Source organism: Cyclopterus lumpus, chromosome 13 (genome assembly GCF_009769545.1).
Source record: "Cyclopterus lumpus isolate fCycLum1 chromosome 13, fCycLum1.pri, whole genome shotgun sequence".
Classification (NCBI taxonomy): domain Eukaryota; kingdom Metazoa; phylum Chordata; class Actinopteri; order Perciformes; family Cyclopteridae; genus Cyclopterus; species Cyclopterus lumpus.
The window spans coordinates 17377865-17394863 of NC_046978.1; the positions used below are offsets into that span (position 1 = coordinate 17377865).

The 16999-nt window shown below is 45.8% G+C and overlaps 3 protein-coding genes across 3 annotated transcripts; all 3 read left to right on the forward strand.

The window, feature by feature from the left end:
- Nucleotides 1-1190: 1190 nt before the first annotated feature.
- Nucleotides 1191-2904, forward strand: apoa1b (apolipoprotein A-Ib). The gene is made up of 4 exons (XM_034548344.1): nt 1191-1295; nt 1868-1919; nt 2005-2149; nt 2301-2904. The coding sequence occupies exons 2-4, from the start codon at nt 1877-1879 to the stop codon at nt 2902-2904; spliced, it is 792 nt and encodes a 263-aa protein (XP_034404235.1). The 5' UTR covers nt 1191-1295; nt 1868-1876.
- Nucleotides 2905-4593: 1689 nt separating this feature from the next.
- LOC117741819 (T-box transcription factor TBX1-A-like) lies at nt 4594-8283 on the forward strand. Its single transcript, XM_034549047.1, has 9 exons — nt 4594-4615; nt 4777-4951; nt 5086-5187; nt 5364-5535; nt 5642-5797; nt 6033-6100; nt 6385-6494; nt 6600-6773; nt 8156-8283. Exons 1-9 carry the CDS (start codon nt 4594-4596, stop codon nt 8281-8283), a joined length of 1107 nt encoding a protein of 368 aa, XP_034404938.1.
- bace1 (beta-secretase 1) lies at nt 8184-16578 on the forward strand. The gene is made up of 9 exons (XM_034548343.1): nt 8184-9084; nt 11253-11341; nt 11544-11760; nt 12042-12179; nt 12304-12438; nt 12531-12632; nt 12915-13064; nt 14726-14897; nt 15077-16578. The coding sequence occupies exons 1-9, from the start codon at nt 8746-8748 to the stop codon at nt 15313-15315; spliced, it is 1581 nt and encodes a 526-aa protein (XP_034404234.1). The 5' UTR covers nt 8184-8745; the 3' UTR covers nt 15316-16578.
- The last annotated feature ends 421 nt before the right edge of the window (nt 16579-16999 follow it).

Consider the following 16999-nt stretch of genomic DNA (forward strand, 5'->3'; position numbering starts at 1 on the left):
GCTTGTGCAGAAATACCTTCGACGGCTCATTAATGCACAATTGCGCGTGTAAACGTACACATTGTGTAACCCTCTCTGGTTGAAGTAAAGACCTGAAGTTATTGATCTCACTTTGCATCAGTCTTTGTTTTCCAATAAAGGGAAAGAAGGACATTTCACCCCTATTTGAAATGTCAAAAGAAAAGCCGTGGAGCTTTTGAGGGCATGAGACATTATAGTGTCTATTTAGAGATTAACTTTCAAAACTATGACCATTCCTGTTTCACAAATTACACAAAGCCATGGTGACAAAGTCCACTGGTGATAGGACAACAAACAACCGCATGGTACACACTCCACTCTTTGACCTATTAATCATCGCACACACACGCAGACACACAGACACACACACACACACGTTATCCGTACACTGAGATATGTCTGTCTTGGTACACTGTCCTCGGGTTTCTTCCTACACGGCGTCATGTGTGTTCGCGTGAATTTGAGCGCACGCCGGACAAAATTCACTTTCCGGTGATACCCGCTGGGTATGCAAGAAAAACCAGTGGGCGGCAGGGTCCGCTTGAGTGTTTGCTGCAAAAGAATTTGGAAAATAAAACAGGATCCAGTACAGACGGGCTACCTTGAGCTATGTTTTTTTTTATTTTTATGTAGCCTATTTACTTGTCATTTTATTCCAGTTATTTCCATTAATCGTCTCCCTGCTCCCTGTCTCTCTACTTTATGTCTTTTCACCACCTCCCATTTTGAGTATATTCACACTCCTTTTCCTTAAGTGAACCAGCTTTCACGTCTCCGTCTTTCTCACCGGGTTGTTTATGTCAGCCTTTCATGTCCTTCGACACGCAACACACAAGCTTAAAGCGATCCCAGAAGTATCGGCAATAAAATATCCCGTTGCCCCCAAAAGAATGTGGTGAATTAAGAGGATTGATAGGCTCTCGCTAAGAAATGCTCCGTACTTTGGTTCAAAGTTACGGCGCATTTATGACACTGATAATGAAAAGCAAATCTGTGACTGCCTGTGTGTGTGTGTGTGTGTGTGTGTGTGTGTGTGTGCGTCTGCGTGGGTGCTGAGTGATCTCCTCCCAGCTGGTGACCATTGAACTCTCAACCCAGTCCCCCTGCTGAGGGAGCTGGCAGGGGGGGGGGGGTGAGGTCCACTTCCACGGAGACACACAACCCTCACACCTCCACCCCCGCTCCTCCTCCCCACATGGACTCATCCCGGACCCAGGCACTATAAAAAGTCTGCTCTCGCTGAAGTTTTTCAGTCTCATCACGAACTCCACCAGGTAAGACAAGCGACAAGCTGGGCTCTTCTTCTTGGGACGTGGGGCGCCAGAGCGGATAGTCAGAAGGCTTTCTGCAAGCTGTAAACTTTGTGTGAAGTTTAACTTTGGGATCCTGCTGTTTAGCCCCAGTGGTAATATTTAAACTGTTGTCTCCATTTCCAGAGACGTAAGATTGTCTCTCTGACTTGGTAATTCTGTGGCTGTCTTTTAACCTCAAAGCCAGGATGAGCATGACTTAGCGGTCCAGAGCTCATCAGCTTGAGCTCTCTCTGTGCCTTCGGAGCCCTCCCTAATCCACATAGATTACAGGTTATTTTAATTAGCAGCCATATGTTTAGTGTGAACTCATGTGGACCACTTCAGGGATGCGTGTGTAGCTTTAGCGGGGAGTTAAACTAGTGTGTACTTCTAAGCCTGCTCATCTGGCCTTATTGTGGTTTGAAGTGACTCACTGGATTAACGGGTTTCCACATTTAAAATTAGTTTTCTTTCCTTAAAACACGTTTTATTCAAACTCCTTCACTCCTTCATACTGTGATTGTGTTTTTTGTCCCTTTTCTTTCCCACTCTAGACCACCATCATGAAATTTGTTGCTCTCGCTCTCGCGCTTTTGCTGGCCATCGGTGAGTACGCAGCGTCGCTTAGCCAGAACATCGACATCGTTTTCTATCGCTCGTCGCTCATTCCCCCCCCTCCCCCCTCCCCCAGGCTCTCATGCTGCTACCCTGCAGGCTGATGCACCCAACCAGCTGGCCCACGTCCGGGCCGCTATGGATGTGTACCTGACTCAGGTGAAGGACAGTGCCAAGAAAGCCCTGGACCAGCTCGATGACACCGAGTACAAGGAGCTCAAGTAAGGCCAAGTCTCACTTTCTGTAATTGATACTTGCTCTGTCACTCTCTCTCTCTCCTCTCCTTCAAATTTCCTAAATCATATAATATATATATATATATATATGTATATGCTAAAATGGTCTTCCTCCTCCATCTCTGTTCTTTCCCAGGACCCGCCTGTCTGAGCGCATCGATGACATGCACACCAAGCTCAGGACTCTGCAGGGCGCCGTCTCCCCCGTCACCGACAACGTCGTCTCCACCATCGCCGACGCCACCGCCGACTTCCGCTCCTCAATCATTACCGACATCAACAACCTGAAAGCCCAGCTGGAGCCCAAGCGCATCGCCCTGAAGGAGGTCATCGACAAGCACATCGAGCAGTACCGCGTCACCCTCGAGCCCATCATCAGCGATTATTCCGCCAAGCACGCCGCCGACATGGAGGCCCTGAGGATCAGGATGGAGCCCATCGTGGAGGATCTGCGTATCAAGGTGGCCAACAACGTGGAGGAGACCAAGGCCGCCCTGATACCCATTGTGGAGGCCGTGCGCAGCAAGCTCTCCGAGCGTCTGGAGCAGCTGAAGATGATGGTTAGCCCCTACGTCGAGGAATACAAGGACCAGATGAAGGCGGCCTACGACCAGGTCCAGGGCGTCAGCGCCGATGACCTCACCGCCCTCAAGGATAAGGTTCAGCCTTTGGCCGAGGACATCAAGATAAAGCTCAACTCCATCTTCGAGCTCGTCGCCGCTACTATTAACAAGCACTAAAAATCCTTTCTTGTTCCTTGTAACTAACCTCAGCTCCCCATACCCAGTCCTTAGACCCATTCCACCTTTCTCTCCGTTCCTTCTTTTCCTCACAACGCGCAGCCAGACCCCCACCACCCCCACCCCTCTCAAAAAAAAAGCAAAGCCGGTGCCGGACTCGTTGCACTCGTTTGCAACCAAATGGCAGGACTCTTGCTCTCTCTCTCTCTCTCTCTCTCTCTCTCTCTCTCTCTAACACCTTGCTTTTTTTGTTGTTTTTTGGTGGCGCGCGCACCCTCAAGCACATGCAAGCAGCAGACACACACACATAACACTCAGCACACACATGCTTTTTACTCTTCGCATGACACGGCCAGCTGCTTACGTTTTGTGTAGGAATTGTATGTGAATGACCACAAGTGCCCTGAAGCTCTGTGTAATGATGCTTGTCTGAATGAAAACTGTGCTTTGAATACAGCTCAATAAACAAAATGACTTGTTTATACAAACTACCTCGCTCTCTGACTCTTAACTTGAATAAAGGTAACTTTATCTGAAACTGTGAAAATATATAACCTGATAACAGAAATGACCCTCTCAGGAATTTACCGGCACAGCTTCGTCTTTTTTTGAGGTCAAACGTATCACACGGGCAGCATTCTGAGGGGGGGGGGGGGTCATCATTGATCACAAGGACCCTTAGAAAAAATAACAGTATTAATACAATCAGTTGTGCTTAAGAGAGACGTCCAATGACATGTGACATATTTTCCGCCTGTGGTCCTGAAAGCTGTGATTAATGAGCTGGATGTGAATTGGCCTATTGACAATCCTAAAGTCGTGTTGTGCTTTATTAAAGGGGAAAAGACCGCTTTTCTGCTTTTGGATCCCTCAGGCAGGAACCCTTCGACACCGTCCCATCATAGAGCTACATGAGGCTACACGCGCACGCACACACACACACCCACACACACGCACACGCACCCACACACACACACCCACACACACACACACACACACATTACAACCACGCCACTAAACCTCTGCAACTCGCATTTGTACTCAGACAACTTTGATTCCTTTAAGATCATATATCAAATAATTGCTATTGTGCATCTCACACGTGTGCTATGAATGTTTAAATGAATCTAAACCAGGAATGTGTCCACGACATGGGAATATACTGACTCTCTAATTAGTATGGTGTTGAAAGAAAGTAAGTAGGCTATGAATAATAAAAGCAGTTTGTTGCTGTCTTCATCTGTCCACACTCAGCTGATTAGGGTGTTATTTGTGTCCTCCTGGTTCGGTCAAGACGAGCTCCACTTGGGTGCTTCGGGCGATATGAAACAATGGCAAAAGCAAAGCAGGGGATCTCTAGATGCTCCAGAAAGGTGTGTGTGTGTGTGTGTGTGTGTGTGTGTGTGTGTGTGTGTGTGTGTGTGTGCGTGTGTGCGTGTATTCACAAAATCTTGGGGGCCACATGCATGCATGCGCGTGCAGCTGTGATGTATTGTAATGGATGAGGCAGGCACCGGGTCCCCAGTGAGAGTCTCGTGGTTTATAAAACCAGCGTGTTCCTGGACACAAGCAGCCACTCCTATGCACGTCCACCACAGCGCCTGGCTCTGGACCCGGGAGGAAGATCCTTTTTTTTTTTTTTTTTTTGCCTTGATTTCTTTATCCATTGACGGTTCTCCGCTGGTCTCGATGTCAATGACGGCCGTCGCTTGTCAGAATTGGCAGAACGGACGGCAGTGAACAGAGGAATCGAAGAAAGGGACCAAACGGCATCTTGTAAACCTTCAAATTATGAATGGTGAGCGTTTGCTTTATGCAAAATGATCCGAGCGAACATACAAACGTTCAACCGCACATCTCCCCTCTCCTCAGGTCCTCATCTGTCTCAGAGCTGTGAGCTATCGCTGCCCTGCTGTGCAGACGGAGGGTCGCCGTCGAGCGCCAAGGCCCACCAAGTCAACGGGGTCAGAGTTCAGCTGGAGATGCATGCACTCTGGCAGCAGTTTGACCAGCTGGGCACGGAGATGATCGTCACCAAAGCCGGAAGGTAGAACAATAACGCTCGTCGCCTTTGCCCTTTCTCTCTCCCCCCCCCCCCCCCCCCCCCCCCAGCATTTTTTTCCGGGCAGGTCTCACTCCATCGTGTTTTTTTTTTTTAACGTGTGTTCGTGAAAACTGCAGGAGGATGTTTCCAACGTTCCAGGTGCAAATCTCCGGGATGGATCCGACCGCCGAGTACGTCCTGCTCATGGACTTTCTCATTGTCGACGACAAACGATACAGGTGAGGAGCATTTTTTTGCAGCACACCGTAGATGTTTTAAGCTCATTTATGATCTGCTCTAGTGTTCCCAATCGCTTTACTCGAGACCACCGGGGTCTCGAGTAACCTAGAACCGTGCCAAGTCGCCCCGTCTGACCTCAGCCGGTCCCGTTCGACCTGTTTTGTGCGTCCATCAGGTACGCGTTCCACAGCTCATCCTGGTTGGTGACGGGACGAGCGGATGTTGTCGCCCCGAGCCGGATGCATTTCCACCCAGACTCACCCGCCTGCGGAGCCCAGTGGATGAAGCAGACCGTCTCCTTCGACACTCTCAAGCTCACCAACAACCTGCTGGACGACAACGGGCACGTAGGTCCACGAAAAAAAGAACAAAAAAGAGCTTGTGTAGAAATGTCTCTTCTTTGACTCGCTTTGTCGTTTGTTGTGTTCTCCGACTTCCTTCCCGCGCTCCCAGATGATATTGAACTCCATGCATCGCTACCAGCCGCGCTTCCACGTGGTCTACGTGGATCCGGCTCCCAACAGCCACTTAAACGCGTACAGGAACTTCTGCTCTTTTTCCTTCCCCGAGACGCGCTTCATGGCCGTCACTGCCTATCAGAACCACAGGGTACGTGGATCAGTTTTTTTATTGTTATGCATTGTTTTATTTGTTTTACCTGTATTTGAGCTATTCTTATTTATTTATTTTTAGCTTTTAGGATGTTTTAATTGTGTGAAGTGTCTTTGAGTATTATGAAAAGCGCTATATAAATTAAATGCATTATTATTATTATTATTATTATTGTGCACTAACTTGTATAACTGGTGAGGGTCATTTCTTTGATTTGTATCTCATCTCCCAGATCACCCAGTTAAAAATTGCCAGCAACCCATTTGCTAAAGGCTTCAGGACGACGGACCCCCAGAACCGGTGAGTGTCCTTCAGTCATGTCTGAGTGCAGTTTGCCTGATTGACCAACACACGTGAAATACTATCTCTAGAAAAGGCCAGTCAACGAGATCATAGTGTATCTTTAGCGCTGTTATCAGCTGGTACATTGTGATAGCTAATCTTTGACCTTTGTTTGCAAAGGAGTTGGGGTTGTCGGCCATAGGGTAGAAATGTGAGGCACATGACATATGTATACATATGTGAGTGTGTCACTATATACATATCGCTATATACAGTTTCTATGTGGGTCAATGTGTGTGTAGGGTGGGTTATTCTGGACCCCTGGCAGTGTGGTGTCCACCAGAGGGCAGAGCTGAGCTGCTCTCCAGCAAACCTGGAGAGCAGAGCATCTGGGGCTCAAAGACCACAACCGGTGAGTATCTCTCTGCATGTCAGTGTGTGTTGGGTGAAAAGAAAAGTGTAATAACACATTTTCACCCACAACCAATACAGTAACTGTGTCCTCTTGCATCTCCAGGAGAGGAGGACCCGGCTCTGTTGCTGGGGGAACCGTGTGGACTGTTTCACCACTGTAAAGACTCTGTGGGACTCACCATGGAGGTGAAAGATGGGGATGGCGTGTTGGCAGCGGCTTCCTTCCTCCCTGTTCCTTCTTACTGGGACTGTCCGGGGTCATCTGAGCAGAGAGGCAGTCTGTCATAGGGAAGAAAAAGAAGCAAACTAACTTATTATTGAAAATTATATTTGAGCTATTGCTCCCGTGCAACTTTATTATGTGTTTGATAATGAATGTATATAATGTGTGGTCTCCGTCACAATGTATAGGATATACTATGCATGATACAAGTGTTGTATTAAAATAATAATGTAGGCTATATAAAAAATACGTAAATGATATGCTATCAATAGCATAGCATACCTAGATTATAGCAACAATACAGTGATGCCCCAAACGCACAGCTGGGAACAACAAACACACTGTAAGTTTAAATCACGTGGTCGTTTTTTGGTTTAACATGTGGGCAACTGCATCCGTCTGTTATCTGAGATAATAAAATGCCATTTTGCCATCTTGGTATCAGATTTTTCTTAAATTTAAACAAGATCATGTCGCATGGGAATAGAGACGCCTGTGATCCGCACAGCGATCACGGTGAAAACTGCATTACCCAGAATCCAGGGGCACTTCCTGAAGAGGAGATACGAGTCGCAATTTTGCCTTCAAAATAAAAGACGTTTGAAGTCTTGTTCAACAAGAAGCTAAATGTATTTTTGAATAAAATAATCAAATAAATAATAATAAAAAAATACTACTAACATAATTAAATAATGAAAACAATTATTGTAAGATAATAAAAACTATGATAATAATAATAACAACAATAATAACAATGACAAACTAAAATATCACAAACTAGTCTAAACATTATAGTTATAATTTAAATCCTCTGTGATATGGTAGTGATGTAAGTCTATGTTATTGGCCCAAAGAGGTCTTCTGGTGTTCTTCTCAGCGCAATCAAAACTCTTGGTGGACATTCCCTTAAAACCGTCTGGTGTGTGCCACTTTCATATGAATGATCTTTTATTTCCGTTTGGGTATCCATCCATCCATCCATTTTCAATACCGCTTATCCTCATTAGGGTCGCGGGGGCGCTGGAGCCTATCCCAGCTGACATAGGGCGAAGGCAGGGGACACCCTGGACAGGCCGCCAGTCCATCGAGGGCACATGTAGGGACATACAACCATTCACTCTCACATTCACACCTATGGGACATTTAGAGATCAATTAACCTGCAGCATGTCTTTGGAGCCCGGAGAGAACCCACGCTGCCAAGGGGAGAACATGCAAACTCCACACAGAAGGACCGCTCTGACCGGGAATCGAACCCACGGCCCTCTTGCTGTGAGGCGACAGTGCTAGCCACTACACCACCGTGCAGCCCCCGTTTGGGGATACACATTTTAAAAGACGTTTATCTAGATAATAACCTCAAAAAATCCATTTAACAGATTAGTCAGTGCCGCGATTACCCTCTCGCTGCCGTCTTATTTTGAAAACCCTCCACAGGAAGTCGTGCGATATTCGTGTTTAACTTGACGGTGGCGATGCTCGCTGCTCCCGCAGCACAGAAGGATGCAGCGGGGTGGATGGAGGAGGAGGAGGAGAAGGTGAAAGACTGGAAGGCGGAGAACTGAATGAACGGTTCGGGGAACGATGCGGATTACGGTGGCTCCTCGTCGGTCAGCCTGCCCTTCCGACGACGGTTTCGGTCGTCTGACATGAGGACGTGCAGGAGGAGGAAAACCGACAACGGGGCGAACCGTGCGGTGCGTTAAACCGAGCGCGTAGGGAGAGACCGTTACGACGGCGTAACCGTTAACCTCAAAGGGGCTTTTTGTTGCTCCGCGACACTGGTCTAGAATCGGTTTATGTTCTCTTAATTTAACCGGAGGGTGGGGAAAGAACACAGTGACCTCCTCATAATTTGCAACTGCCATCATGGTTTTAACCGTCGTTTTAGCATCCTCGCAACCTTGTCTCCTCTCCTGTGTCCTCGATGTCAAACTGAACGGAGCGTCGTGAAGTAAAAAAAAAAAAAAACAACAAAAAAAAAAAAACACCAAAACGTTAGTTAACCCCAAAAATATTATTTCATCATGGAGGCGTCGTGCCTGCTAGTTTGGGCGACGTTGTGTCTGCTCACCAACGGTCAGTCCGCGCCGGACGCCTCGGGCCTGCCTCGAGCCATCCGCGTGCCACTGCGGCAAGGCGCTCGCGACGAGCAGCCGACGCCGCTGCCACCTGCCGCCGCCGCCGCCGCCGCCGCCGCCGCCGCGATCCTCGAGCGCGGCAACGCGGTAAAGCAGCACGGTTCGCGCAGGCGGAGAGGAGCGGCGGCGCGCGGCATCAGCTTCGTGGACATGATCGATAACCTGCGTGGGAAGTCTGGTCAGGGCTACTACGTGGAGATGGCCGTGGGCTCCCCTCCGCAGAAGGTAATGGCTTTATTTATATTACAGTATTATGTTGTAAAAAAAACTCTAAACACTAAAGAAACTAGACTTTACCCTCTGTGGTACCACTTAAAACAAAACTAATTAAATACAGTGCTCTTTGTTGATTAAAAAGTGTCAAAGTGAAGGGCTTTTTATCTTTAAAGCCATAACATATTACATTTATCTCGGTTTTACCACAATCCTGCATCTCTATGTTGACGATTAGACAAGTTATAACACAATAATAGCAATAATAGGCATATTTAATAATACCAAATGCACACACTACATCATAATTATTATACTAAGGCCACTAGAGAAGATGCAATGCGATGTGATATCATTGATCATTGAGATGCATATTACAACACATTTACAGTGCAGCCCATGCCCTTTACCTTTACTTATGTGTGTATATATATATATATATATATATATATATATATATATATATATATATATATATATATATATCCTCAAACTTGAATATTTATAATGCAATATTTCTCCAATTACATTTGGAATGCAAAATTAAAGTAGTAATAGTAGTTAAAGTAAGTTGGTGGTACTTCAAATGAAATATACTGTCCAAGTATGGACTTGCAACGACAGATGGGCCTGTGTGTGTGTGTGTTTGTGTGTGTGTGTGTGTGTGTGTGTGTGTGTGTGTGTGTGTGTGTAAACTGAGAGAAAGGCCTGAATGGCACCGACAGATAATGGACCCATTATCAATTCTGCAGAGTGAGGAGTGTCAGCTGGGTGCAGCTGCGGTGTGAAGGCTGGCACACAGAGGGCGACGGAGAAAGTGATGATGATGATGATGAGGTGATAGAAGAAGAAGGAGAGAGGGAGAAGGTGAATGGGCAGGCAGTAAAAAGAAATGAATGAAAAAGGGAGATGAAAGATGAGAGAGTGAGCTGCTTAGCACCAGTTGAGGCCGATCAGCTTCACTGTTTTGGTGATTGAAGCTCTCTAGGCACAGATATATTCTGATATTGAATATTAAAGCAATGTTTTTTTAACACCTTACTTTAACAAATATATATATTATTGTTTTCTTTTTTTTTTATGTCCACAAATCAACAGGTTGTTGATGGTGTCTGAATAAAAAGCAAAAAGTGGCAAAATGATGATTTGAGAAACTTGATTTAAAAAGCAATGTATGACCAAACTACACGTATATTATATTATATACATATAAGAGGTATCCAAACATTTGAAGTTGTTCCCCCGAATGCATGGCTTATGACATGTTATGCTCTCCCCAATGCTGCTGTGTGATGCTCAGGTCATTTTCATCCCTTTTTGTTAGGTTCTTTAGGTTGTCTCACCCTAAAAAAATGATCGTAACCCTAAACGTAACGGCTTGAACGGACAGCGAGAGAGAAACGGACCGCGAGGGAAAGACGTGAAGTCTCAGTGTGTCAGGATGCAGCACACATCCACCCTGAGCAGTCAGCGTTATTACACGTGCAGACAGCAGTGTGTGTGTGTGTGTGTGTGTGTCATTGACTCGGATGTGTGTGTGTGTGTGTGTTAGAAGAAAAAGAGAGGGAGACAGAGTCAGTATTTGTTTCCGGGCTTTTCGGGCGCCACCCTCGAGACAGCAGCGCTCCTCCGTTTATTTAAGGAGCCGATCCATTATTGAACGGCCTGCTGTGGCTGTTTTTGTGTCCCTTCATCTGTTTTTGGATGCTTCTCTGTAGCTACCGCATTCCCTTCGATTTGTAGAAAAAAATAGTCGGTAGGACACTTTGCCGTAACTAAGGAAACCGTAGACATGAACCGGAAACCAAGTAACTTCTGTGACTGATTGGGCAAGAATATGATACTCACACACAGAGATGCAGAAGAGGAGGAGGGAGGGGGGGGGGGGGCAATGAAAAGAGGAATGGATACAGAGAATGACTGAGAGAGGAGAAATGAAAAGTGAGCCAAAGAAGTGCCAAATAAATAAAAATAAACTAAAGATGATATCAATAGCAGACATAAAATGTCTGCGTCTGTATCCAAGGAAGCGGTGATTAAACTTGCCCTTCGGAGATTGAACACAATCAATTTTCACAGTGTAACCCAAGCGTCAGTTTTACAAACCTATTGATTTTTTTTGGTGCAAAATGCACACAGCATCCAGAATATTTACTAAATCTCTCTCTCTCTCTCATCAGTTGAACATCCTAGTGGATACAGGAAGCAGTAACTTTGCTGTCGGGGCAGCTGCTCATCCCTTCCTGCGCAGATACTACCATCGTTCTCTGTAAGTAGAGTAATTTAGGTTTCATGTGATGAATGAATTGTTAAAACGGACATCATAATATCAAATCATAGTCTCATATTCTACATCTTATAGGTAGTATTGATTGAAAGTTAGTGTGCGTAGCTTTTTTCCTGGTTAACAGTCTCAATTGAATACTGTTGCCACGATACATATGACCAACTTTTCTCTTTTCGTTCCCAAGCTCCAACTCGTACCGCGACCAGGGCAGGAGTGTGTACGTTCCCTACACCCAGGGCCGCTGGGAGGGGGAGCTGGGCACCGACCTGGTCTCCGTCTCACACGGTCCCAACGCCACGCTGCGCTCCAACATCGCTGCGATCACCCAGTCGGATCGCTTCTTCATCAATGGCTCCAACTGGGAGGGAATCCTGGGACTGGCCTACGCTGATATAGCCCGGGTAGGAACTGCTGGTGGAGATATGATCCTTTAAAATATATCATCATGTCCCCATAAGCAGCATGTGGTTGCAGACTGCTTATGGGGGCACTGCAAAAAAATACTGACCTTCCTTTTATCCTTTCTAAACTTTCTGAATTCCTACTCGGGTGTATGACATTAGATCTGGGGAAGGATGTAGCATACAGTTTTTAAAAATGAAAACATCCTCTACTACTACATTTCTGTAATTCTTTCTCTCTCTCTCTCTCTCTCTCTCTCCCTCCCTCCCTCTCTCTCCAGCCTGACGAGACATTGGAGCCTTTCTTTGACTCTCTGGTTCGCCAGACTTCTGTCCCCAACCTCTTCTCCCTCCAGTTGTGTGGAGCCGGCTTCACCCAAAACTACTCCCTGGGCAGCGCCACTGTTGGCGGCAGCATGGTGAGACACACACACAGACACACACACACACACACACACACACACACACAATCACACACACACAAATCATCTAATGTCACATTTGGAGCCGGCGCTGGATTTGTATTATTCCCACTGCTCTTAGATCATCGGAGGACTGGACCCCTCGCTCTACGTGGGAGAGCTCTGGTACACTCCCATTCGCAGGGAGTGGTACTATGAGGTCATCATCGTGCGTATCGAGGTGAATGGACAGGACCTCAACATGGACTGTAAAGAGGTGAGATCGGATTTATATACGGCCGCACATAAATACTGATTTAATGCTCGGCCACTGACACTAAGAGAAACCGTTTGTCTGTCTTTTTTCAGTACAACTACGATAAGAGCATTGTGGACAGCGGCACCACCAACCTACGGCTGCCTAGAAAAGTCTTCCAGGCTGCAGTCAAAGCTATTGAAGCCGCCTCTTCGGTCAGTCCTTACGACGCCATGGTTTCCCTTATTATGATCTGCATAAAGCTTTGTTTACGCGCGTGGCACCGTAGCGCCGAGCCTCAGCAGGATTGTTATCGACTGTGAACCCATGTCTCATATTCATGGACTGCTTTATTGCCTTTATACGGGCCCTGTAAAGAACTAATTCATGCATTGAAAGCATTATAAAGACACAAAGGTCAATACACACTTATAGCATTTAACAACCTACATAAAAATCTGTTGCCCTGATTTGTAACGGGCAGGTATGTCTTTCAGACCGAACAGTTCCCCTCTGGGTTCTGGCTCGGGGAGCAGCTGGTATGTTGGCAGACCGGCACGACACCCTGGCACATCTTCCCAGTCATCTCCCTCTACCTGATGAGTGAAAACCACAACCAGTCCTTCAGGATCTCCATCCTACCGCAGGTACGTGGTCGCATAAAGCGACCGCCATGGGGGCCATGAGGTATCTGAAGTAATATGGCTTAACGGTACAGTGGGTCGCATATAGGGGGATCTATTGGCAGAAATGGAATACAATATAGTTAAGTAGGTGTTCATTAGTGCATAATCACGGGAAAATAAGAACCACATTTTCGTAGAATGAGCCACTATCCTCTTTACGGAGCCGCCTGCCATGTTTCTACAGGAGCCCAGAAAGGACAAACCCAACGCTGGCCGTAGTTGCGTTTTAAGGATTTTGTGTTGACCACCGTAGTTGTCACGGGAAAAATCTCAGTTGGATCGCCGCTAGATGGCGCCAGACCCTACACACTGCACCTTTAAGGCTACAATTCCAAATGACCAGCAGCTCCGATGTGTTGCTTAAACTGGATTGGTGATGGGGACATTAAATCTAATTTCGGTGATCGGTTTAAATCGTGAGACAGATGTTCGATTTCCCCTCTCAGCCTCTAAGGCGTTTTGATATTTGCTCTGAATTACATTTAAATAATCGGTCACTGCTATGAGCCACGTACATCCTCTGTAATTCTGAGGTTTTAGGTGATTTCACTGACTGCCTGTAATCCTGAATAAATGCAGTTTCCATCACCCTCTGTATCCTTCAGTCGTGCTCTTTTATGTAATCTCAATAGATGAAAGCCTGGCGAGGTACCATTAGGGTGATGAAAGAAGAAAAAAAAAAACATTTCAGAGAGAATTACTTTTGAATATAAGCTTTTTCACAAAGCCCGGAAAAAAGTAATTAAACGGTTTTCATTCAAAGCCTCCCAGAAATGCCTCGATGCTGGTTGAATGAAAAAAGATTTGACAGCGAGATTTAAAAAGACGCGGTTTACTGCTGCGAGGCCGGCGACCTTGATGCCGACGGCAGAATGAAAACGCTCGAGAAGAGTGTGTGTGCTTCCGTTGCCTTCTGTTGTAACTTCCATAGCAGGTTCAAGAGCAAATCACCAGGTATAGAAGGCACACTGACCTCACATATGTACTGGAAAACTTAAATATAAACTACTGCAATCTTTGAGGCTTTATAGTGACTAAGATATGTGCTGAGTGGGACTGTTGCCAGATGCAAAAGTCTGTACATGTCAGAATAACAGCACTTTTTTTATAAACACCATTTATCCAAGCTTACTTATCAGACAAAATACATTATATGCAGCTAGAATATATATATGAGATAAACTAAAACCAATAATAGGCCTCAGCCTTCCAAGACTAACATGCAGGAGTTTGAGGTGCAGGGGCCATTCGGTTTCTATATGTAGCGAGTCTAATAACGCTCATTAGTGGCGTGTAAAGGACAAGCACCACACCTCCTGTCCTTTGACTGTGTCTTTTCAGCATTTTATTGCAAAGCACCAAACATGGCAACGGCATAATCACCCTGAAATTCTAGAGACGCAAACTATTCAATGCTCTTAGTGACTTACCAGGAAAAGGTCCAGAAGGAAAAAGAATAACCGCATACTAACATTACAAAAATATCAAGACATTTCTAAAACAAAAATAAATATAGTATGGTTCATTAAATGAAACAAATGATGACAACATTAGCTGTTTTGTTTTAGGTAGCTGTGTCTGACCGAGGGTCCTTAATTTCTTTCTGTTTTTGGTTCCCGTAGCAATACCTGCGGCCGGTAGAGGACGTGGCGTCCGCCCAGGAGGACTGCTACAAGTTCGCCGTGTCCCAGTCCAGCACTGGTACCGTGATGGGGGCCGTCATCATGGAGGGCTTCTACGTGGTCTTCGACCGCGAAAAGAAACGCATCGGCTTTGCCGTCAGCACCTGCCACGGTGAGTGGGAGAGCGTGGAGGGGTTGAGAAGGAGAATCATTCAGGTTTGCAGGGTAAAAATAGAGGAAAATACAAAAAGATGGCGGCCCCATAGAAAGAAGTTTTGGGGTGGAGGGACTACTGTCATCGTAATCTTTGTGTCTCTCACACACCCACCATCCCATTCCCCCTATTTGTAGTGCACGATGAGTTTCGCACAGCCTCCGTGGAGGGCCCGTTCCACGGCGTCGACCTGGAGGACTGCGGCTACAACATCCCTCAGACGGACGAGTCCACCCTCATGACCATCGCTTACATCATGGCGGGAATCTGCGCCCTCTTCATGCTGCCTCTGTGTCTCATGGTGTGCCAGTGGCGCTTCGCCCGCTGCCTCCACCCACACGGGGACTTTGCTGACGACATATCGCTCCTCAAGTGAAGGGGGGCGGGGGACGGGGACGGAAGGGATGGATTGTGGTAAAAGAGATGTGCATCGTTACAAATCGGCCAGGGGTCGTTTGGTGCGGCTTTGAGAAGGGTTCTTCAGGAGTACAATAGGTGAAAAATGCTGACATACGGCAAATATTAAGCAAAGCGGAGCATTCGGGGATAACCAGAGCCATCACTAACCTGAAGGACAGACGGGAGAGAGTCGGTGTCGTCCGCGGCAACGTCTCCTGTTTGAGCTACCTATGCAGATCAGCACGGCGAGAGGAAGGGAAACGCAAAACAAAACTCTTGGTTACGAATCTGTGTGTAAATAGGCCACGGAGATGGATTGGATTTGGAGTTTTTAAAAAGATCTGCCTCTTACCATTGCGGAGCTCGGCGCTGAAAAATGATTTACAAACAAGGCGAATTGAAACAAAAATAACACCCTCACAACCTGGATGTGAATACAACGTGAGCGCGTTAATAATCGAGCTGCTGTTTGTGGCTTGTGTGGGAATGAAACCAGGTAGATGTGCGTGAGCATGCTTGTGTGTGTGTGTGTGTGTGTGTGTGTGTGTGTGTGTGTGTGTGTGTGTGTGTGTGTGTGTGTGTGTGAACAGCTGTACTGTTAAATGAGAGTGTATGGGAAGATTTAACGAAGATGAAGATTATACTTGTGAAAGTGAATACGATACTACTGACTATGAATAGCATCTATTAAATTACACTTTTTTGCAAATGCCTGCAAAGAATTCTGCAACGCAAGCGAAGCATAAGTTCGTTTGATGAAATGTCAGATCGTAACAGCATTTATTGCATACAAATCAGTTTTGCTTGGTGTGAAACTGAGACTACTGAACGCAGTCAATATCAGATGTCATTTCCTCCTCCTTTATTTATAGCTTAAATGTACTTATTGTAAATAAAATGTGTGCATACCAGATCCTCTATTACACATTGTTTAGCCTCCTGCTGCACCATCTGATGATTTGCACATGTAACAACACATTACATGTTAACTAACCAGGACTTAATAGGGCTTCTTCCACAGAAACAACTCACCACATCTCTCAATGGGGACCACATATGTATGCTTGGACATGGAAACCAGCCCAAAGTATGTTATACACGTAAGAACACTATGTACGTCTACAGTGGACAGTTGTTTTGTCACTCAGCAAGCTGTAAATAGATAAACTCAGAACTGTATATTTATCTGTCAGGCGCTGGCAGCACTGTGGAATCAATAAAGTACTCATTGTAACTGTGACGATCGTGGTGTCATTTTCATTTCTTCACGCACGACACAAACCGGGGTAAACTAACTTATAGATTGACGTCCAGCGTAGTTGAATTTTAGAACATCAGTGTCTAAAAAAGTTTTTAAAAAATAACTTAGAGAAAACAAATGCAATTAAAAATGTAATTCCTGTTATTATTGAGACCCTTGGAGAACTGTTTTAAATATACAACTAGATCCCACAACAATAACAATTTAAGAGGTGTGCATAATAATAATCTTTCATCTTTACATGGTTGTTACATTTTCTGCACTCCACTTTTTTCAACTGTTTAATAAACTATTTTTCATTTAAAAAATATGCAGAATAAAATGTAATAAATAAGATATCTTGTCTGGGGCCCCTACATCTGTTACTATTTGTGGGCGTGTACCTCGTTCGCCTCGCTGT